The following is a 23869-nucleotide window of genomic DNA, read 5'->3' as shown; positions in this document are numbered from 1 at the left end:
ATATTCAGAGCGTTTCATTTTCAACTCAAATCAAATGCGGCGCGAACTGTTTGCTCGAGTCTTAACCAGTTAAGCTCTGGGGGTATTTGGGGTAATTCTGCCAGAATTTGGCCTTCCAATTTAAAAAGCTTCCCATACACACATGCAGAGGTGTAAATACAAAAGTTTAGTATCATTTGAAAGGAAACCCTTTGAAATTGTATAAAATACAGTTGAAATTGAACACAATTGTTGTATATATTGTCTGTGTTATAATAAACACGCAAAAAAGGCACTTTTTTTTTTTAAATAAACTGAAGTTTGGAAATGTGTATCTCAGGCCTTGTGTGTTCCAGCACCTTGGAAACAACTTTATTTCTTTCCAGCAGGTGTCAGCAAACACAGGAAAAAATATTTTTTTCTTTATAATAGATTATGTAAGAATAATTTTATTCCAACTGCAAGGAGGAAAAATGCTTTTTTTTATTTCCGCCTACCTATTTTTGAAGTCTCCCTATGCCCTCATACAGTACAATAAATGCCATATCTCAATGTCATTTTACAGAAAACCCTTTGAAATTACAAAAAGAATTGCTGAAAGTGATAAATATTATTATATATGTTGTCTGTCCTATGATGAACCACCTCAACACAATCCGCTTTTATTTATTTTTTGTTGTAAAGACGGATTTAGAAAGTGTATAACTCAGGCCCTGTATGCTCCATCAAACTGCAGATTGTTTTGATTGTTACCAGCATTTGTCAGGAGACACAAGAAAAAATAATTTTGTTTTTATCATGTAGTATGCAATAATTATGTTAGTTCAACCGAAGGGTGGGAAATCACAACTTTTTTTGCGTCTGCTCTGTGACTTTTACGCATTCTGTTTTGGACACCTCTCTTTCTGTTCGTCATGCAATATCTCAGTCCCTGATTGGCTGATCAAGGCTCGAGATACATCAGCGTAAAGCTGAGAATCTCACCTTTCCAGTGATATGTAACTCATCTGGATAGGTTGAAGCTATCATATATTTTCCAAAATTTTGGAATATCATGACCCTAATTTGTTGCGTTTGGCACTTACAAGACACAGCAGGGGTTTACTGACGCACACTTCCTCAGAAAACGCTGAAAATGGACTCATTTTGCAGAGGAAAACCTAAGGTAAAAGATGATGTAGCTTGTTTGGCTATCTGTGCTATCTCTGGCAGCTCACGGAGGAAATAATCAATAAATTCCCTTGTATGTTTACAAAAAACAAGTTTATGCTTTATGATTCATTCGAAGACTGTTGGATATGAGATTGTAAATCAATGAAAATAACGATGGATCCTTATTATTGGGAATGAGAGCTTTAATTTGATGTATTACTTGCCAATGTGTGTCTAATATTAGCGGTGTGAAAAATATGCATACTGAACAATGTACATAATCGGGGGGTTGAGATATTATACATCGAGTGTAAATTAAGTGTAAATAACTTTGTTACAGTACAACAAATATCAAAGTGATGTGCATCAGTTGAAAATAGACATTCTAAGCTTTCACCCAGTAGGTCATATGGTGTTATTGATGCTGACAGACCTCTTAAATCTATAGTTATTCTCCTGATGACGTCATTTTGTCCCCGGTACCGGGCACGCTGAGTTTAAGTGGTTAAATGAAGTTTTACTTGTTAGTCCAGAAAGTCTTTCAAATACATATAGAGCTTCTCTCTGTGTGACTTGAGACATTTCATGTGTGTAAAGCATTTGCCATGTGATCCACATGTGTGAGTCTTTATTCAGTATGAATGAGCATGTGGGAGTCAAGGGATTGTTTATATCTGAAACTCTGTGCACAGTGTTGGCAGATGTAAGGCTTTTCTCCGGTGTGAACTATCTCATGTCTTTTAAGGCTGGCTTTAGCGGTGAAACTCTTTCCACACTCTTGGCACGCGTGAGGCTTTTCTCCAGTGTGAATAGCCATGTGTCCTGTAAGGTTTTGTTTCAGAGAGAAACTCCTTCCACACTGTTGGCAGGAGTACGGCTTGTCCCCAGTGTGAACACCCATGTGTTTTGTGAGGCACTGTTTGCGAGAGAAACTCTTTCCACACTGTTGGCAGGTGTGAGGCTTCTCTCCACTGTGAATCCTCATATGGATTGTGTGGTTTTGTTTCCAGGTGAAGCTCTTTCCACACTGTTGGCAGGTGTAAGGCTTTTCTCCAGTGTGAAGCGTCATGTGTTCAATAAAGTACTGCTTCCGATTGAAAGTCTTTCCACACTGATGGCAGGTGTTAAATATGCTATTCCAGGCTGTTTTGTGTGAGGTTTTTGTCTGTTCTGATTTGTCTCCAGGACTGAATTCACGGCATTCTCCCACTTTAAGTGGCATCGCGTCTTCTGTGGAGATGAAAAGAAAAAACACAACGCCAGCAGTGTTACAATTCCAACATACCACATCACAAAATATTAAAAATGACTATGTTTTTTGAAGTGTGTGTGGGAAAAAGATTTAGGCCGTACTCACACTAGGTACAGTTGCCTCGAACCGGGCCAAAACACACTTGTCCCCCCTCCCGTCTCCCCCGACGGCCCGCGCTCACACCACAAACGGGCTTCCGCACGCTTACGTCATCGCTGCTGCGCTGTTCAGTGAGAAGCGCTCTCTCACTCAGCAGCACAGTGGAGATTTCTCTAGTTATATCGTTTCAGTCGTTTGAAATGCCGTCAAATATTTCGCCAAACAATCCATAGGGATGCGGGGACACGCAGTCAGATATTTCGCCGAACAGATCCGCCACTTTTGGCGCTCATAAACAATCATAAAGCTCTCGTGCTGCAGGAATGAGGAGGTCTGCTGAAGGTGCAGCTGTGGTGCAGTGAGGAGTTCGCGTCTTTAATAAACTACGGCAGTTTGTGTTCACTGAACAGTCAGAATGATTAATAAATCCATATGAAACAGTCCCTTAAAGTCACGTCTCGCTTTCAGTTTCAGGCTTTGGTGCGTTTTGCACTCACACACAAGCGTACCGCGCCAAAGCCCAAGTGATCCGCTCAGGCACACCTCTTCCAACCGGGCCAGGGCCGGCCAAGTGAACAGTGCTTGAGCCCGATTCAGCGCACTCACACTTCTCAAACGATCCGGGAAACGACCTGGGCACGGTACGGATGGCATAGTGTGAGTACGCCCTTAGGTCAAAAAATTGAAGATACAGATTGGTCTGAAATATGTAACAACTTGTATTCTAAATGTACTTCATTGGGTGTTCATGAGCTCAATTATAGATTCATTAACAGAGTTTATCTTACACGCTTGCGTCTGAAAAAGATTTATAGAAACTCCTTTGATCTTTGTTTTAACTGCAAAAAAAGGTAAAGACATTCCTTCACTGTTTCTGGTATTGTGACAAAAGCCCCTTTCACACATACAGACCTTTCCGGAAAATTACCGGCAATTTTCCGGACAGGTTGTATGTGTGAACAGGCCCTTTTTGAAAATACCGGTAAATTCGTTCTGGCTATTTTCCGGAAAGAGAAGTTGTAACATTACCGGTAATTTGCCGGAATGCTGCGCTGTGTGAATGCAGAAGGAAGATTGCCGGAAAAAGCGCGTCCACGTCTAGAACGGGCTGACGTGACACACCTGCTTTAGCCAATCAGAAAAGTCAGACGCATTCACGTCCGGGCGGTTTATGAGAATAAAAGCCTTTGAATATTTTTTCCAGACACCTTTAGCTGCTAGATGTTAGTCAGATAATGTTGCTATGTTCCTTCTTAATGCTAACTGTGTAAATAATTATCGATAAAATGTTTATGATAATCCGTTGTTTGTTTACCTTCAAGCTTTGCGTGTGCCCATGAGCGCCCATAGCGCCAGCACACACACATATCATGAACATCTCGACATGCGAAAGTGTTTTTCTATGTTTTCATTAGAGTTGTACTCAATACTGATCCATCGGAAGAGTTTGTAATGTAGTCAAATGTTTACAAACACAAGCGCAGCTGTTTAGAGGTCATTTCTGGTTTATGATGTCAGAATTTACCAGCATTTTGCGATGGATGTGTGAATGCTCTTTTCCGGAAAAATTCCGTAACGTCCTCGCCTGTGTGAACAGCTCTTTTTTGAATTTACCGGTAAAGTAGTTCCGGAAATTTTCCGGATATTTACCGGTATCACTGTGTGAAAGGGGCTAAAGTCATCTCGTTTTGGAAGAAAATACATCATTTTCTACGCGGACTCTTTCAGATAAAATTCAGTTTCTCTCTAAAATTGCATTTGTTGTATGATGGAGTAGAGAATGTGTTGGGCCCTCACGCCGAAAATCTGTTTTTAATTTTGGTCTATCTGGCAAAGAAATGTATACTTTTATTGTGGTCATCTCCTCAGGTGCCTTCCTTTAAAATGTGGTTGTCTCAAGTATGTGCTTTATTTCTACTTGAGAAACTCACTTATGATATATATCAAGTCAGATGACATCCGGCAGCTATGGACACCTTTTTGGCAACGCATCAATAATCTCTCCTGATTTTCTATTCTATGGTATACATTTTTGGTCCTTGCCTCACTGTATTAGCATGTTTACTTGTTTGTATATTTCCCCCTTTTATTATTTTTTACTTCCCCACTGTATGACTAAGTTTGTATTTATATGTGCTGATGTATCAAAATAACTGACGACTAATAAAAACAGACTATGTTTACATGGACATCATTAATAGGATTATTTTGTGTTTAAATGAGCTGCTCTTTGAATATTCCTTTTATGATCCCGTTTATAGAAAAACCAACCTGTTTGCTCCTCAGGATCTTCATGTTTGACTCTGAAAGCTTCTTCAGTCTCTTCATGTTTGACTGTGAATGTTTCTTCAATCTTGATGTCTTCACTCTCCTCTTTAATAAACGCCATCTTTATAACAGTCTGAGCTCAGTCGCTTTCGCAGATCTTCTGTGTTTGTCCTGTTGAAGATCAGAATAATGAACAGAAAGACACAAATCCAGTCTCCATCAGCTCTCTAGTTCAGTAGTCAGTGCACTAGTGAGGGAGCTAGAGGGAGACAATATCAACCAATTAATCACAACTAGCATTAGCATTAAATAGTCATTAAATCAAATAATACACATGAATCATTTAGTTATATATGATAATATAATGCAGGGTCAATTGGAAGAAAGAAATAATAACGTTTATTTGGTATATTTGCAAGTGTAAAACGACCAATTACAGGCGCTAACTGGAAAAGTGATTTATAAAAGTCTCATGGTAAACAAATAAAGCGCGTGCCCGCGATCGGGAGTGCGGTGTGTCCAGGAGTCGGGTTTCAGTATTAAACTGTGGCGATTCAGATCGTGTTCAGCATCATTAGACTCAGCTGACGCGCTTCATCACTTGCTATAAACTGAATACTGTTGATAATAAACTGATTCACAACATATAATGAGACGCAGCTCTTCCGTTTCTCTTTTGTTTTACACTTAAACGAAAGTTAACACACGTTGGATACGACATAACATCACACTTAATAATGAATTGATTAGTATTACTTATATTTAATGCATATACACATTTCTAAACAACATATATTTATCTTAACAACTAAAATGATTAAAAGTACAAACCTTTCATCACAAGAAAAGCAGCAGCGCGGCACAGCCTCATGACGTCACACATGCAGATCGAAATAAAAGTCCCGTTAACATGTTGACATTGCAGATATTTATCTTAAAATTATGTACATTTCACATACATAAATCCAAGTTTGACAAAAGCAAACCTCTCTTTATGGTGCTAGAAAAAGAGATTCAAATGTATATAAAAGCGATTTCTAAGTCTAACAGTAGAAAAGCTATTAAAACAGTTAATATATGCTCATCCTCTACCATTTTTACATATAAATGTCTGTATATGTGCATTTCCTGTAGTAAAAGTGCATTTAATAACTCTTGTTAATAACTAAAATTGGAAAAAATGTGTGTAATATATTTGTATGTAGTTTGATAGTAAAGTACCCTCGCCTGTTTTTTTATTTATTTTTTTATTATTATTATTTTATTTTATTTTTTTTCTATTTATTCCATTCTTGTTAAGAAATGTGAAGTGATTTTGTTGTAGAAGAAAACTGTACATGCTGGTTCTTGTTAATAAAAAAGAAAAACATATTTATTCAAAAGCAAGAGCTTAAATAATATAAACAACAATACATGAGTTATTATATAACATATACTTTAATATGTCTTTATAATGATTATTGTATTTAAAATGCTAATAAGAGCAATTGGTCCTGACTCCTGGTACAGAGAACACAGATAAATGAGTGTTTTCTTTACGGTTCTTGTTCATGGTTAATTTTTACAGTATGTGACTCCACTACAGTGTTAAGGTTAATTTTAATGAAATGAAAAAAATGTTAAGCGTCAATATATTTCAGGCATTTTTTTATGTAGAAAAAGGTCTATATACATATCATCAAAAAAACAAAAACAAAAAAAAAACATAGGACTGACCCCAATATTTTTTATTATTGTTATTATTATTATAAATGAAACAATAATAACTCATACTATAAAATGGAATAATAATCATCACCATTATCAAAACACAAAACATGGGACTGACCCCAATATTTATTATTATTATTAAATGAAATAATAATAATAATAAAATTATAAACCTTAGTTGGCTAACGTTGGTTTCCGAAAATGCACCCCTGGTCCATTACACGTCCAGCAATAAGAATATAAAACTATAGCAACAGCCGAGACAGTAAATTAGTAAACACATAACCACACAAACACTAATCTTAAAAACAACACAGGTTTATTAAGCTAACACAGCGACCCATGTAAAACATACACACTTATACATAGTTTTAGAGTAAATGAGTATGACAATCTCCATGTGTGTCATTTCATGCATGTAACGCTCTTACCACACAGTCTACAGGCGTGAAGCTTTATCTACTATGAATCTTCACATGGGAATCAAAATAATGTTTATATCTGAAACTCTGTCCACACTGTTGGCAGGTGTAAGGTTTGTCTCTCCTGTGTGAACTCTCTTGTGTCTTTTAAGGTATGCTTTAGTAGCGAAACTCTTCCCACACTGTTGGCAAGTGTAAGGCTTTTCTCCAGTGTGAGTCCTCATGTGTTCTGTAAGGATCTGTTTCCGAGTGAAACTCTTTCCACACTGATGGCAGGTGTGAGCCTTTCCTTCAGTGTGAATCTTCATATGGTCGACAAGGTTTTGTTTCCGAGTGAAACTTTTTCCACACTGATTGCAGGCGTGAGCCTTGCCTCCGGTGTGAATACTCATGTGTCCTGTAAGGTTTTGTTTCCAAGTGAAATTCTGTCCACAGTGTTGGCAAGTGTAAGGCTTTTCTCCGGTGTGAACCCTCATGTGTCCTGTAAGGTTTTGTTGCCGAGTAAAACACTTTCCACAGCACTCACACGTGTAAGGCTTTTCTCCGGTGTGAACACCCATGTGTTTTGAAAGGTTTTGATTTCGAGCGAAACTCTTCCCACACTGGTGGCAAGTGTAAGGCTTCTCGTCAGTGTGAGTCCTCATATGGATTTTCAGGTTTTGTTTCCAAGTGAAACTCTTTCCACACTGTTGGCAAGTGTAAGGCTTTTCTCCATTGTGAATTGTCATGTGTTCTATAAGGTACTGTTTACGGGTGAAACTCCTTCCACACTGATGGCAGGTATTAGATTTGGCCTTCCGGGCGGTTTCTTCTGAAGAGGCATTTGTCTGTTCTGAATCTTCTTCAGGTGTGAAGTCACAATATTCCTCATACTGATCATTCTCTTCCATTTCATTCTGATCTTGACCCTCCTCTTTGGGTGGTATCAGGTCTTCTGTAGAGAATAAAAGACAAATAAATATAGAATCAGGTAATTTCATCATCAGGTAAATTGGTTAAATAATGATATGATTTGAGTTAGGTGATGTCAACAGGTGATTGTAAGTATGATAGGGTATAAAAGCAGCATCCAAGAAAGGTCTAGTCCTTTAAGGAGTGAAGATAGCCCGAAGATCACCAGTTTGCCAACAAATATGTGAGAAAATTATTCATTTCTTTATTTATTTTCATCCACTTTTCCGGGGCGGGGACATGGGGGCAGCAGTTTCAGAAGAGAACCCCATACTTCCCTCTCTCCAGACACTTCATTTAGCTCCTCCAGAGCCAGAGGCATTCCCAGGCCAGTCAAGAGACATAGTCCCACCAACGTGTCCTGGGTCTTGCCAGAGGCCTCCTCCTGGTGAGACATGCCTGAAACACCTTCCTAGGTAAGTGTCCAAGGAGGCATCCAAAACAGATGCCCGAGCCACATCAGCTGGCCTCTCTTGATGTGGAGGAGCAGGGCTCTACTCCAGGGTGACAGAGCTCCTAACTCATCTATAAGAGTACGCCCTGCCACCCTGCGAAAAAAACTAATTTCGGCCGCTTGTATCTGAGATCTTGTCCTTTCAGTCATGATCCAAATCTCATGACCATAGGTGATAGTAGTAAAGTAAATTGACCAGTAAATCACCTCCTTCTTTACCAAAACGGACCAGTACATTGACCACAATACAGTTGCCGCTGCATCGATCCATGGGTCAATCTACCGTTCCATCCTTCCCTTTGTTTCCACTTGTAAATAAAACCCAAAAAACTTTCCTCCAACCTGGAGACGGCAAGCCACCTTTTCCGGAGAATCCTCACGGCCTTTGACTTGGAGGTGCTGATTCTCATCCGAGCCGCATCACACTTGACAGCAAACCACCCAGTGCATGTTAAATGTCCAATGAAGCCAACAGAACAACATCATCTTGCAAATAACATAGATGTAATCCTGTGGTCCCTGAACCAGACCGCAAAGCTGCACAGAATCGGTAACAAAGTACCACCCTGCCGGAGTCCAACATGCACTGAAAACAAGTCTGACTTATTCCTGGCAAGGTGAGCCAAGCTCCTGGTCTGTTCATACAGGGACGAGACAGCCCTTAATGAACAGCCTCTTACACCCCATATTCCCAGAGCACCCCCCCCCCCCCCCCCCCAACAGAATGACAGAAATAGACTTTTCCGGGGAGGCTGAGAGTGTAATCCCCCAATTAGTTGGAACACACCCAACGGTCGCCCTGCCTATGTGTTTTTTTATTTTTTTAAACGTTTATAAAAATTAGGAACACATTAACAGTCATAGTAAATTTATGAAAAACTACTTTTTTATTTGCGTTTTCCATACTGTCCCAACTTTTTTTCTGACACACACAAAGGAGTAGGACAATAAAACTGAAATGCCTGGTTTTAGACCCCAATATTTCATTAGTAAGGTGTAAGGCAGGGGTGCTCAACCCCGTTCCTGGAGATCCTCCTTCCTGCAAATTTCAGTTGCAACCCATATCAAACGCACCTGCCTGTAATTATCAAGTGCTGTTCAGGTCCTAATTAATTAGTTCAGGTGTGTTTGATCAGGGTTGGAGTTGAACTCTGCAGGAAGGTAGTTCTCCAGGAACAGGTAGTGGTGGGCAAAGCGAGGCTTCAGGAAACACTAAAACAATCGAAGCTTCGAAACGTTTCGAAACCCCACTCTGCGGTGACACCTAGTGGTAATGTTTTATGTATTGCACTGATACAGCTTCAGCAAGAACAATTTAGCAAATTGAGGTATTAAACCCCTCTTTGTAGAAAATTATATTCAAGAGATTTAGTGGAGCAGTTAAGGTTTCTGAATTCCATGCGGGGATAGTGGGTTCGAATCCAGGCTGATACAGCTATTTTGAAATGCTTTAATGCCAGTTGGTAATGCTTTGCTCTTGTATCATTTTGTTTCAACATTGGTCTGACATCCGAATAAACACTTTGTGAATAAATATGTCTTGTTTTGGTATTAAAACAGGGTTGTTGCTAGATCAGACACAGTTGTGGCCAGAATGTATCAAGAAATATTTATATTATTCATTAAATTTCACATTTATTGTATTTCATTAACGTCTACCCAAAGCCTAAACCCAACCATCACAGTACTGTAAAAATATTCATTATTGTTTTAGTGTTACAAAAATGATGCTATATTGATGGCATATCCGCAGCTGTAATCTATTTAGGCTACACCATAAAACAGAAACATGATTAAAATACATAAAACTATGTATTAGGAGTATTTGTACAAGTCGGGATTCGAACCCAAAAATTCAGTGGAAGCATAGTAACAGCATGCACACGCACAGTCCACTAGGTCATAAGAGACGAATATTTAATCTGACCCCGGTAGTTACATCCAGATTCGCCAGGTCTCGAAACGCTTCTTAAGTGATCGATGCTTTGAATCACTTTAGTCACGTGACTTGGGTGTTTCGGATCATGCTTCAGTGCAGTGTTTCAAAACACTTGCGCTTCGGGATTTCGAAACGTCAGTTTCACGTCAGCCATCCCTAGGAACAGGGTTGGTCACCCCTGGTGTAAGACTGGGGTGACAAAACTCACTCCTGGAAGGCCGGTGTCCTGCTGTATGTTTGCAAATTTAATATTCGCAGTGATGGAGAACACAGTTTTTCTTAATCATCTTTGCAATTAAGCATTTTATGCCCACTAGCGACTTCAATCGCCACCTGAGCGACAGGCAGCTACAAAACCGCTACTAGTGGGAACGAGGCATAACTTCTCTCCTGTCTGAGATGAAGAGTGAATGTGGCTTCAGTTGTGGGATTCATACCAGCTGTTATGTAATCATTGCCAATTAGCCCTCAGTTGTACGTGTGGAACAAACCAAACAGACTCGCTGGACCAATGCTGACCAGTGGCTTGTTGTGTCCTGACACTTACTCTTATCAGTCAATCTAATTTAAAAGTAGAAAAGTAGAACAGTGTAGAGCTGCAGATCTGAATGAGGATCAAATGTTGAGCTTTGAGGATGAAAACCAACCTGTTTGTTCCTCAGGATCTTCATATTTGATTATGAATTCTTCAATCTCTTCATGTTTGACAGGGAATGTTTCTTCAATCTTGATGTCTTCACTCTCCTCTTTAATAAACTCCATGTTTACAACAGTCTGAGCTCAGTCGCTTCAGCAGTTTTACCCTGTATAAGAACAAAGTTAACAGTGTTTTGCATCCACCATGGCAAATTATACAAACACAACAATTATTGTGTATTTAAATGCTTTTAAACTTTCCATTTTAAGAAGGAACTTATGAAGAGCTGGTGCAGCCCTACTCAGGAGATAACTAATGTCATAACACTCGACCTCGCTAAAGACACGGTGCCTTTAATAAAACTCATCTCAACGCAGGATAAGCGATATACACTTCCGTCTCGCACGTATTTTAGCCACTGTGGAGTACAGCTGTACGTTTAACATCATGATATTTTGTGTAGCATCTGTGATGATTACGTTTTAGACAGTATAAGCTACAGAAAGGCTCTTATCAGCCTTATTAATCTGCTGAGTGTTCTGGATTTAATATTTTTTGTTGTATAATAAGCTACACTATCTCAATTATTTGAGTTCAACTTGTTTACAGAGAGGTAAGGTCATTTTATTAATAAGAAATGTATTAATTAATAATAAATTTATAATAAATTAATAATTTTATTTATAAGAAGCTACGATAAATATTGAGCTGAAGCTTGCATACAAAATTAAACCGCAAATCAAATTGAAATCACAATAGGTCAAAAAATAATAATAAATTGCAATTAGATATTTTTTTCCCAAATCACACAGCCCTGGTGATGATAATAGTAAATGTTTTGTGGTGAAGACTATTTCTCCTTATGTAATAAACAAATCGTGATGTAAATATCAATTGAAATAAGAACAAAATGCAGCAATGTAAGAAAAATATTGAAAGTTAATTCAGTACCCATTTATGTGTAAAATGCAAGATTTTTGTGCTGACAGTGGGAAAATGGAATTGATAAAGACTCATGACAAACAAATGAACACATTTAGATGTGCACAAATAATGTGATTATGTCCAATAATCAAAGCAAGGACTTAATCGCAATATAACGTTTACATGTCAGGAGCAAACCTCTTAATCCTGTTTACATGCAGTCACTATTATTCATATTATTCTCTTGGAATGGTGGTTTGATCATATTATTGTATATAAATATAAACAAGATCCCATATAGATACCATAAATGCAATATAAACACTATTAAAATCTCAGTAGGGTGGTCCATAAAAAAGTACTCGTGATTTATTCATGATTTATCCAGAAGCTGGATTTCAGTATTAAGCTGTGGTGATTCAAAACACTGCTAAGTGAATCATGTTCTGCAGATTTAGATGGTTGTTTCAGATCATTGCTTGCTAGAAACTGAATAAATGTTAATAAACTGATCCACAATATTAAATGAGACGCAGCTTATTTTGTTTTTCATGTGTAGAGGCAATTTACTTATTAAAATAAGGTTGATTATAATGTTAGAAAGGGTATTATAATATCACACAGAATAATCAATTCGCATTATCTTAAAGTCTACACATATAACAACAATCTGGATCAATTCTAACACTTAACATGATTAAAATACAAACCTTTCTCCGACTGAAAAACAAGATGTGGGTCCGCGGCGCAACCTTATGACGTCATATAAGTAGACCAAAATAAAAGTCCCGTTCACATATTAAAATAGCAGATATATGCATCCATTAATAAGTGGTTAAATAGCTGTAGTAATACGCTTTCGGTTTAAAATATACTTCATAAAATGTTAAAATAATTATTGATACATGTATAATTAATGTGTTATTATTATTATAATTATTGTTATTATTATTGTGTTAACTATTTCAACCAGGAGGCTGAACTTATTCTCTCTACAGAGAAAATGGATAAATGTCTGCTCAAATGCTAAATCACATTTAATTATGTTACCTTTTTATACCTACAGTGCTCCGCTTGCTGTGCTTTTAAAGTGAAAACTGATTTATTTTGTTGATAAGAACAACACAAAATACAGTAATAGCATGAATGCCTTCTATTTTGCTCAGGTTATTATCTTAACTTTTTATTATATAAAATGGTGGCTCTCTAGTTTGTGGTAAAGCATAGCTTAGAAAGTGTGTCAGACCAGCTACAGCCCAAATCAGAAAACGTTTGGCCAATATGGAAAACACAAATATGAAAAAAATAATGATTTCTAAATTTACTTTGACTTGTTTTTCATTACAGACAATACAGAAGCAACGTGTTCCTCATGATTGTGTATTTTGGTTCTCGCAACACATTTTAAAAAAAGAGTTGGAAGAGTAAAGCGTTTGTAATGTTGCCATTCCTTTTCACAACACTTAAAAGACGTTTAGGGACTGAAGACACCAGGGCTGCGTCCGAAACCGCCTACTACTCAGTAGGTACTTAGATCGTTAGAAAACTATGTTTCATACAGTATTAATGTGAAAAGTACGAATGGAATTCGGACGTACTACATCCGCCATTTTTTCATGGTCACGTGACCTACCTGCGTCAGTTGCGTCGCTTTAGTCCCATTCATGAATTCTGTCGCGGGGCATCATGGGATAGTGCAGCATGCATGGGATGTGCACTTAAGAATTTTGTCGGAAGTAGTAAGTCATCCGGGTACTTCTCGCATACTGATTTTCGATTTCTATGAATTCGGACATACTACTCGGCTCGCATACTGATTTTAGTGTACTGCATAGTATGGAAGTATGCGGAATAATTTTAGGAGTATCATAACAAAAAACTGAATATATCAAATAAAAAATTATAAATTTTTAACTTTTATTTAATGTTTACAGGGCGCAGTAGGTAGTGCTGTCCCCTCACAGCAAGAAGGTCGCTGGTTCGATCCTCGGCTCAGTTGGTGTTTCTGTGTGGAGTTTGCATGTTCTCCCAGCGTTCGCGTGGGTTTCCTCCGGGTGCTCCAGTTTCCCCCACAGTCCAAACACATGCGGTACAGGTGAATTGGGTAGGCTAAATTGTTCATAGTGTATGAGTGTGTGTGTGTGTGTGAATGTGTGTGTGGATATTTCCCAGAGATGGGTTGCGGCTGGAAGGGCATCCGCTGCGTGAAAAAAACTTGCTGAATAAGTTGGCGGTTCATTCCGCTGTGATGACCCCGGATAAATAAAGGGACTAAGCGGACAAGAAAATGAATGAATGAATGAATTTAATGTTTACAATGCAAATCCTATTAGATCTATTTATTTGGTGAACAAGGAAAGTTTCTCATAATATCTCTACTAAAAGACAGAAAATATGACTTTACAAACTGTTCTGTAAATAAATCATATAAATATTATAATATTACTATTAATATATCACAATAATATTAGTGAAATTAATTTAAAAACTGAATAAATATAAATTTGCACACATTTACACATGTAAATACATGGACTCAATGATGCACGCGCAGATTCCGTGTGGGCCTACTCATGACCTGCGTCCTGCCTATGAAACTCCACACTAATGATTCCTGATTTGGTTGTCTTAGGCCGTACTCACACTAGGTACAGTTGCCTCGAACCAGGCCAAAGCACGCTTGTCCCCCCTCCCGTCTCCCCCGACGGCCCGCGCTCACACCACAAACGGGCTTCGGCACGCTTACGTCATCGCTGCTGCGCTGTTCAGTGAGAAGCGCTCTCTCACTCAGCAGCACCGTGGAGATTTCTCTAGTTATATCGTGTCAGTCATTTGATATGCCGTCAAATATTTCGCCAAACAGTCCTTAGGGATGCGGGGACACGCAGTCAGATATTTCGCCGAACAGATCCGCCATTTTTGGCGCTCATAAACAATCATAAAGCTCTCGTGCTGCAGGAATGAGGAGGTCTGCTGAAGGTGCAGCTGTGGTGCAGTGAGGAGTTTGCGTCTTTAATAAACTACGGCAGTTTGTGTTCACTGAACAGTCAGAATTATTAATAAATCCATATGAAACAGTCCCTTAAAGTCACGTCTAGCTTTTAAGCCCAAAGCCCAAGTGAACCGCGCTCAGGCACACCTCTTCCAACCGGGCCAGGGCCGGCCAAGTGAAGCGTGCTTGAGCCCGATTCAGCGCACTTACACTTCTCAAACGATTCGGGAAACGGGCCTGGGCACGGTACAGATGGCATAGTGTGAGTACGCCCTAAGAATCCTCTCCTGAAAGATAATCAAGTTTTACGTTCTGAATCGTCTTCCACATTGAAAACAAACCCCCAGTGTGAATGTTCATGTGTCTTGAGAGATTTAAAGTTCTTGCCACAATCCACAGGTGTGAGGCTTCTAACCAGAATAAACCACCACATGAGAATCAAGGTAAAATCTATTTCTGAAGCTCCACAGTGTCCACACTGTTGGCATGTTCAATGCTTCTCTCTTTAGTGTGAACTTTCCTTTTAAGGTGTCTTGTAAGATTTGTTTTAGTAGTGAAACTCTGTCCACACTGCTGGCAAGTGTACGGCTTTGTTCCAGTGTGAGTCCTCATATGTTCTGACAGGTTTTTTTTCCATATGAAACTCTTTCCACAGTTCTGGCAGGTGAACGGCTTTTCTCCGGTGTGAATCCTCATGTGTTCTACAAAGTATTGATTCCCGCTGAAACTCTTTCCACACTGTTGGCAGGTGTACAGATTTTCTCCAGTGTGAAACTTCATATGTTTTGTAAGATTTTGCTTCCAGATGAAACTCTTCTCGCACTGTTGGCAATTGTAAGGCATTTTCCCTGAGTGAAAGTTCATATGCTCTGTAAGGTTTTGTTTCCAAGCGAAACTCTTTCCACACTGTTGACAATTGTAAGGCTTTTCCCTAGTGTGAACCCTCATATGGTGTGTAAGGTTTTGTTTGCAAGTGAAACTCTTTCCACAGTCTTGACAAGTGTACAGATTTTCTCCAGTGTGAAACTGCATATGTTTTTTAAGGCTTTGTTTCCAAGTGAAACTCTTTCCACACTCAAGACAGGTGTTAGATTTGGTCTTCTGGGCTGTTTCTTGGGAAGAAGTTTCCGTCTGTTCTGATTCTTCTCCAGATCTGAAATCAAGACATCCCTCATCCTGATCCCCCTCTTCCTTTTCATTCTGATCTTGACCCTCCTCTTTGAGTGGCATCAGGTGTTCTGTGGGAAAAACAAACCCTATAAGTGTTACAATTGTTATTTAATAAATATATATTTTTACGTTTTTAATTAGTCAACTCTAAGGGTGTCACGATCCTCCAAATCCTTGATTTGATTACATTTTTGATTCTAAAGGCACGATTTGATTTTCGATTATGAATAATTATTTAATGACCAATTAATTATTTTTAGTCTACCGTTTAAACTACCTGACCTGCATGGTCTTTGTTTTACCCATAAACAAATCATACAGTAAATGAATAAAGGCAAGATACACACATAATTACCACCTGTCAATCACTTTTTCTGCGGGACTCGTGAATAGGCAGTGATCTGTGTCGTTATAATGGCGTCGGTAAAAAAGACGCACAACCAACAGGAACCAGCCAACAGTATCTGAGGTGTTCGCTAAAATGACGAAGTACAAGTGAGTGAAAGATTGAAGCAGTCCTCAGACTGCCTGGACCTGCTGTCTCGAGCGCATGGCTGTGAGTGCGTCTGTGTCTGTGTGGTCACGTGATGTGCATTTTCAGAGGTAGAGAGGAAGGAGGGCTGCTCAGAAATGCTACACGCCACTGTGGATGTCAAATTGTCGTTCTAAAATGCCATTTAAAAACAAAGACAGTGTAAACAGGGCCTGAGTGTGTACTTTTCACGAGCGGATTTGCAACGGGGGCGGGCGGAGGATCGTGATGCTGGTGTTGTCTATCGGACGAACCGTACGTAATACGTACATAGCAGAGCTTGCAAAACTGTGTTTTTTTTTGTCGACAACACGAACGTTGTCAACATAACTCACTGGAAATCCAAAATGCTTCCACACCGGCGACTTCATTGAAACAGGAGAGGGTTTAAGCTCTGTCGACGGGTCTCCTGCTTCTGCAGTTTAACAAGCACTTCAACAAGCCTGTTTTTTCCCGCTTGGCAAGCCAAGCTGACGTGACATGGGGGCGTGGCAGCATCGACGATTCTACTTTTTGATTCGATAATTGAAATTGAGCATAAATTTCGATCGATTTCGATTAAAAATTTAAATCGTGACATGCCAAGTCAACTCTTATTATTTCCTATACAAGGCTTTTGTGCTTTTATAGAATAGGAGTTGGTAAACCTTCAAGTGCACGCAGATAAGGATTATTTTGATTGTATGTAGTGGACCGATCTGGCTCAAAATGCCAGGGCTAATTTTTTTGTCCCAGTCCAGCCCTGCATCAACGGCGCTGTGGACACACAGAAACACACCTGCTTATTGACCTTATTCTCGGCCGACGAGTGGGCGCTGCCATTTGAATCTTTTTGGCTTGAGACTTCTGGTCTCATTCACTTCCATTCATTTTTAGACATTAAAAACTGCTCGTTACGCTGCTTGATGTTGCAATTTGATATTTTCTTGTTATATTATTCTACTTGGTCTGTATAGTCATGCAAGCATTTGTTTGTAGAGCAAGTAGTTTGACTGTTTTCTGCCGTTTATTATTCCTAGTCATTTCTCCCATTGGCGACTGAATCGGAAGTTCTAAGACTTATAATACTTATAATAATTCTGATGTTGAATTATTATGTTTGAGATATATGCTTGCAATCTGTCATTGACAACCTTTTTAGACAATTTGATTCACTGGTAAAATCAGACATTTGTCATTATCAGATTATATTCAACATTATATAGGCTAGAGTAGTTATACTGACACTGTAAACATTTATTTTCATGCACAACTCTGTTCGCTATGAAAGAAAAAAACATATCAAATGCTTGTCGTAATCATAACTCTCAAATGCGATTCGATCATTTACATGAAGTGCACACTTTCGCTTTCATTTTGACTGCTAAGTGCTTGTTCATACTTCACGTGCGGCTCCCAAACGATCACTCTGTGCCACAAACTATATACATTTGTGTATATTTACAATATTATTTACACTTTCAGAAATAATCGTTCGTGCGAGCAAAAGAAAGCAGCTGAATACAGAATGAGTGGATGATCACTCACGTGCAAAGGTGCTGTGATGCGTGCGACTGTTAAAAACTGTGTGCACTCCTGTTTACTTGCGCGAAGCAACTGTGCCTAGAGGAAACTCAACTGGTTTGATCGATTTTCTTTGAAATAGACTGGAATAAAAAACAATGATCGTGCACCCACAGTCCTACTGCTTTCAAGAGCTTAAGATAAAAAAAAAAAACTAATTATATATATATATATCCTTTTGTAAGCAGCAGCAGTCACTGCTTAACATATTTTAGATACAAGACAATAGTTCTTCTTTTTTGTCTCTTTTTATTTTAAGAAAGGTTTTGTTTAATAAAATGAGCATTTATAGCGCTATATTTTACTTGTTTTGACACATGGCTAAGAAGTAATTATTTATTTTTGGTGTGATCAGAGATAAATTTCGTAAATCCTTAAGTTTGAGCCCTGAAAAGTCATGTGAAATAAACACTAATTGCAATGTGACACATTTGTGAAAAAAAAAAAAATTAAATGCAACTAAAATACACATTTTTAGTACATTGTTATTTTTGTTCGTGTTTAATAAAAGTTTAATGGTTTTACACTATAAATATACTAATTAAAAGTATACCAAATACCAGTAATACTTAAATAAATGTTTAGTGTACTACAATAAAGTACACTACAGAGAAAACATCCAGCAGAGTTTTATTAGTGTGTTTTTCAAAAGTGTGCTTTAAATGCTTTTAACATTAGTTGATTTTTAGTTCACTGTTTACATACTAATCCTAAGTTTAAAATAAGTTAATACATAAAAAATCTATTAGTAATGTATTGTAGTAGAAGTACATTTTCCCAAAAGTTGCACTTAAGTACACTTAATGTGAATGCACTATTATCACTAACACTTAAATTGATTTTGAGTGTGGTAATTTTTAGTTTACATTAAATTGACTTTATTAAAAATCTATTAGTAATGTATTGTAGAAGTACATTTTCCCAAAATACTTTTAATACAGTATTTAGCACACTTTTTCGTTTTTTTTTTACAATTTGAATATTTTAATATATTACTAATATACTTTAAATTAGTCATAAATATATTTAAATGTTTAAAAGTAGGGTTCAAGTGTATGTCTAGCTGTAACTAAATATATTTTTTTAAATACAGATATAGTATGATAAAAGCACATTTTAGATCAGTTTCAGAGTGTCTCAAAATAGCACAGTTGAGTGCACTTAGATGGTATTAAGTTTATCTTAACATATACTTAATACTATCTTTTAGTACATTAAGTACAAAATTAGTGTGCGAAAATAGAGCACTTTTAGTACATTACTGAAAAGTGTACTAAGTATACTTCAAGTGCATTTTAGTGCACTTTTTTTTACCTGGGCATACACAACACACACAAAAAGTGAAATGAATGAGGAGGCATGTGGACATACAACATCTAAATCAAGTCATTTTAGCGTGTCAAAGTCATATTTGTGCATATAAAATATATTTTCCTAACAACAAAATTGTAGCTAGTGAAAATGACGAGTGGCTGGCAATGTTGGAAATCTACTAGCCAAAGTGGCTGGTGAACAAAAAAGTTCATGTCAAGCCCTGATTATTAACTAACTCATGTTACTAGTAATGGGTTACCCCCAACACTGCCGACTAGCATGTTCAGGTCTGTTTGATTATTGTGGAGTGAAACTCAGCGGGACGCCGGCCTCTTTGAGGACCGAGTTCGGCCATCACTGGGTTAGAGTATAAAGGGTTTTACACTTTAAATTTCTAGCAGAAATACACCATCCGAGAACCTTTAGCATACTCTATTCAAGATAGCTTGAGAAACACTAATTCTATTTTCAAATACTATTTAGGTGGGATAGTATGCAAATTAGGATGCAGCAAAAGACTGTCGGTTGTTGAATATGCTGAATCAGTGTGTCAGCTAAAGCACTTTAATGAGGACACTTGAGAAATATTGATCAGTGTAGAGCTGCAGATCTGAATGAGGATCAAATGTTGAGCTTTGAGGATGAAAACCAACCTGTTTGTTCCTCGGGATCTTCATGTTTGACTCTGAAAGCTTCTTCAGTCTCTTCATGTTTGACTGTGAATGTTTCTTCAATCTTGATGTCTTCACTCTCCTCTTTAATAAACGCCATCTTTATAACAGTCTGAGCTCAGTCGCTTCAGCAGATCTTCTTTGTTTGTCCTGTTGAAGATCAGAATAGTGAACAGAAAGACACAAATCCAGTCTCCATCAGCTCTCTAGTTCAGTAGTCAGTGCACTAGTGAGGGAGTCAGGGTGATAGCTCACGGCCATTATCAATCAAATCAATAAAACTAGCATTAAAAGCCGTTAATACACAGATTATACAGATGCATCATATTTATGACTTAAATTTTGTTTAGTTAGTTATTATATTTAAAAGATTATGGACAGTGTTGCTTTGCATCTATTCATTTTGACCATTACTGTATTGTTAAATGCTTTGCTGAAAACACACCCTGCAGGCTTGTACAATCTCGTATGAATGCAATAATAATAATAACAAACATGTCTAATAATAAATCCTGATTGAACAATAAATATTGTGTCGATGTTGACAACAGTAAACAGTGTTAGGGAAACTACTCCTCGTTTAAAAACGTGATTTGTTTTAGTAATGAGAACGAAATGCAGGATACATGGGAAGAAAGAGTTAATAAAAGTTAATTCTGTAATTATTTAGATGTCAAACTTACGATTCTTGGCGCTAACTGTGGAAAAGTGATCGGTAATAGTCTCGTGATAACAACTAAAGCGCGTGCCCGCGATCGGGAGTGCGGTGTGTCCAGGAGTCGGGTTTCAGTATCAAACTGTGGCGATTCAGAAGAGTGAATCGTATTTAGCAGTATTACATTCTGCTGACTAGCATCTCTACTCGCTATAAACTGAATTAGAGTTAATAATAAACTGATTCACAACATAAAACTAGACGCGGATTCTCTTTATCGTGCGTTTCTCATGTTGATCTTAAAAATAATGACTACACATGTTGGATAACGCATGATAATAATCCACTGGATATTCTTAAGTCTGTATATGGGTATATAGATAATCGACATCAATTTCATCACTTGAAATGATTATAAACACAAACCTTTCTTCAGATGAAACAAACTATGCAGAAGTGTGGCGCAGTTTTATGACGTCACGCACTAGAATCAAAATAAAAGTCCCGTTTCTCAGATATTCCTCCATAAAACAGGTACAACAACAATACTATGGTGTTTGGCTTAAAATATATTTAAATTAATGCTTTTAATTATAATTACTATATGTGTAAATGGGTGCCACAGTGGGTAGTGTTGTCGCCTCACAGCAAGAAGGTCGCTGGTTTGAGTCCTCGGCTGGGTCAGTTTGTGTTTCTGTGTGAAGTTTGCATGTTCTCCCCGTGTTGGCGTGGGCTTCCTCCACAGTCCAAACACATGCACTATAGGGGAATTAAATAAGCTAAAATTGTCAGTAGTGTCTGTGTGTGAATGAGAGTGTATGGTGTTTCCCATTGATGGGTTGCAGCTGGAAGGGCATCTGTTGTGTAAAACATATGCTGGGTAAGTTGGTGGTTCATTCCGCAGTGGCGAACCCCAAGTTAATTAAGGGAATAAGCCGAAAAGAAAATGAATGAACGAAAAGACGATTTCTTAAAAATGGTAAAAATGTGTGAACCCGATCTTGTGTCTCGTCTTGTGGTGTAGGCGTCTCGTCACACCACTATTTAATAGTCATTACGATTTCAGTAGAATTAAAAATCATAAATCCAACATAACGATTTATTTATCAGGTAACACTGTCAATTACATGACTGAACAATAATGAGCCCATTCAAATATAAATAAATGCAGGACAAAATCAGCATGCCACATACAGCAGGTGCTTCATCAGTGCTTCACAGAATGAAAACATTTAATACCAAAATCAGTAAAAGGAAGAAAGGTGAGGTTATACCACTCGCTAAGAGCTCTAATAGCTGGAGGAATCTTTCCCCTCTCTCCTTCAGTTTCCATCACCTCTCTCCATCACATCTCCTCCATTGTGCACATCTCTCTCTCTCTGCTTCCTCATCACAGAGGATGAAGCAATGATGGGGTAATGGAGGCTCTGCTCAATACTGCCTCTCACATGATGCCTCTCTCCGTCCTCAGTGCTCATGGACATTAAAGTTAATACAAAAATGTAAAAGCAAACCACCAATTATTAACTATAAAAGTTCATAGACAATCTTTATGGTGTCTCGAGAAAGCCTCGTCTGAAAGTGTGACGTAGATTTAAAGTTTAAATAACTGAAGTAGTTTAAGAGGTTTGAAACAGCTATGACTACATACAGGTTAGCAGGTTTCTGATATGGATTTGTATTTTTTTTGCTAGGCTGTCGATAGGAGGTTGTGAGTGGTTGCTAAGTGGCTGCTAGAGTGTTCTGAGTGGTTGCTAAGTGGCTGCTAGAGTGTTCTGAGTGGTTGCTTAGGCGTTGCTAGGCAGTTGATAGGGTGTTCTGAGTGGTTCCTTAGGCGTTGTTAGGGTGTTTTGACCGGTTGTGCAGGCATTGCTAGGCGGTTGCTAAGGTGTCCTGAGTGGTTGCTAGGCAGTTGTTAAGGTGTTGCTAGGTGGTTGCTAGGCTGTTTCAGGTAGTTGTTAAGGTGTTGCTTGGCAGTTGATAGGGTGTTCTGAGTGGTTGCTAAGGCGTTGCTTGGGTGTTTTGACTGGTTGTTCAGGCATTGCTAGGTGGTTGCTAAGGTGTTCTGAGTGGTTGCTAGGCATTTGCTAAGGTGTTGATGGGGTGTTTTAGGTAGTTGTTAAGGTGTTGCGAGGAGGTTGTTAAGGTGTTGCTAGGCAGTTGCTAGGGTGTTCTGAGTAGTTGCTAAGACGTTGCTACAGTGTTTTAGGTGGTTGCTAAGATGTTGCTAGGTAGTTGCTAAGAGCATTGCTTTGAGTGGTTGCTAAGGCATTGCTAGGTGGTTGCTAAGGTGTTTTAGGTCTTTGCTAAAGTATTGCGAAGTTGTTGCTAGTGGGTTTTGAGTGGTTGTTAGGCGGTTGCTCGGGTGTTGCTAGGTAGTTGCGAAGGTGTTGCTAGGGTGTTCTGAGTGGTTGCTAGGTGGTTGCTAATGTGTTGCTATGGGGTTGCTAATGTGTTGTTAGGTGGTTGCTAAGGTGTTGCTAGCTGGTTCTTGGGGTGTTCTGAGTGGTTGCTAGGTAATTTCTAAGGTATTGTGATTGGTTGCTAGGCAGTTGCTAAGGTGTTCTAAGTGGTTGCTAAGGCGTTGCTTCTTGGTTTCTAAGGTGTTGCTAGGCGGTTGGTAAGGTGTTCTGGGTCATTGCTAAGGTGTTGCTAGCTGGTTGCTAAGTTGTTGCTAGGCGCTTGGTAGGGTGTTCTGAGTGGTTGCTAAGGTGTTCTAGGTCATCGCTAAGGTGTTGCTAGGTGGTTGCTAGGGTGTCCTGAGTAGTTGCGAAGGTGTTGCTAGGCAGTTACTAAAGTGTTCTAGGTTGTTGCTAAGGTGTTGCTAGGCGCTTGCTAAGGTGTTGCTAGGTGGTTGCTAATGTGTTTCTAGGGTGTTCTGTTTGGTTGCTGGGCAGTTGCTAAAGCGTTCCTAGGTGATTGCTAAGGTGTTGCTAGGTGATTGTTCAGACGTTCTAGGTTGTTTCTGGGATATTCTGATTAGTTGCTAGGGTGTCCTGAGCAGTTGCTAAGGTGTTGCTAGGTGGTTGCTTAGGTGTTCTGAGTAGTTGCTAGGCAGTTGCTAACATAAGCTTGGTTTGAGTATGAATTAGCATGTTGCTAGCATGTTTCAAGCCTAAATTAACATATTGTTAAAGTCAATGGGACTTTTCCAAATGTTCTGGGACAGTTACCTTAAGTCGAAT

The 23869-nt window shown here is 38.6% G+C and overlaps 2 protein-coding genes, 1 long non-coding RNA gene and 1 pseudogene across 4 annotated transcripts in view; 1 reads left to right on the top strand and 3 right to left on the bottom strand.

Annotated features, from left to right (window-relative positions):
• The window catches only part of LOC141377992 (uncharacterized), a 199496-nt gene extending 181841 nt beyond the window's left edge, over positions 1-17655 (top strand). The window contains exon 3 of the long non-coding RNA XR_012391230.1: positions 17539-17655. This is a non-coding gene — a long non-coding RNA (uncharacterized lncRNA). The remainder of the gene's footprint in view (positions 1-17538) is intronic.
• wu:fc20e06 lies at positions 2082-5626 on the bottom strand (annotated as a pseudogene). The gene is given in 3 exon segments (NR_023333.1): positions 2082-2361; positions 4754-5009; positions 5582-5626. The product of NR_023333.1 is annotated as a wu:fc20e06 (transcript).
• zgc:113294 lies at positions 6765-12566 on the bottom strand. The gene is given in 3 exon segments (NM_001013549.1): positions 6765-7816; positions 10874-11029; positions 12498-12566. Coding segments are annotated over 2 exon segments (999 nt in total). The 5' UTR covers positions 10989-11029; positions 12498-12566; the 3' UTR covers positions 6765-6932.
• Positions 15106-21155, bottom strand: LOC137487708 (uncharacterized). Its single transcript, XM_068213655.2, has 3 exons — positions 21111-21155; positions 20012-20179; positions 15106-16017 (listed from the first exon to the last, which is right to left on the bottom strand). Exons 2-3 carry the CDS (start codon positions 20127-20129, stop codon positions 15230-15232), a joined length of 906 nt encoding a protein of 301 aa, XP_068069756.2. The 5' UTR covers positions 20130-20179; positions 21111-21155; the 3' UTR covers positions 15106-15229.
• Positions 21156-23869: the final 2714 nt, after the last annotated feature.

The sequence above is a fragment of the Danio rerio genome, chromosome 15 (genome assembly GCF_049306965.1).
Source record: "Danio rerio strain Tuebingen ecotype United States chromosome 15, GRCz12tu, whole genome shotgun sequence".
NCBI lineage: Eukaryota > Metazoa > Chordata > Actinopteri > Cypriniformes > Danionidae > Danio > Danio rerio.
Note: the sequence above shows the minus strand (reverse complement) of the source record. Positions and strands in the feature narration are given on the sequence as shown.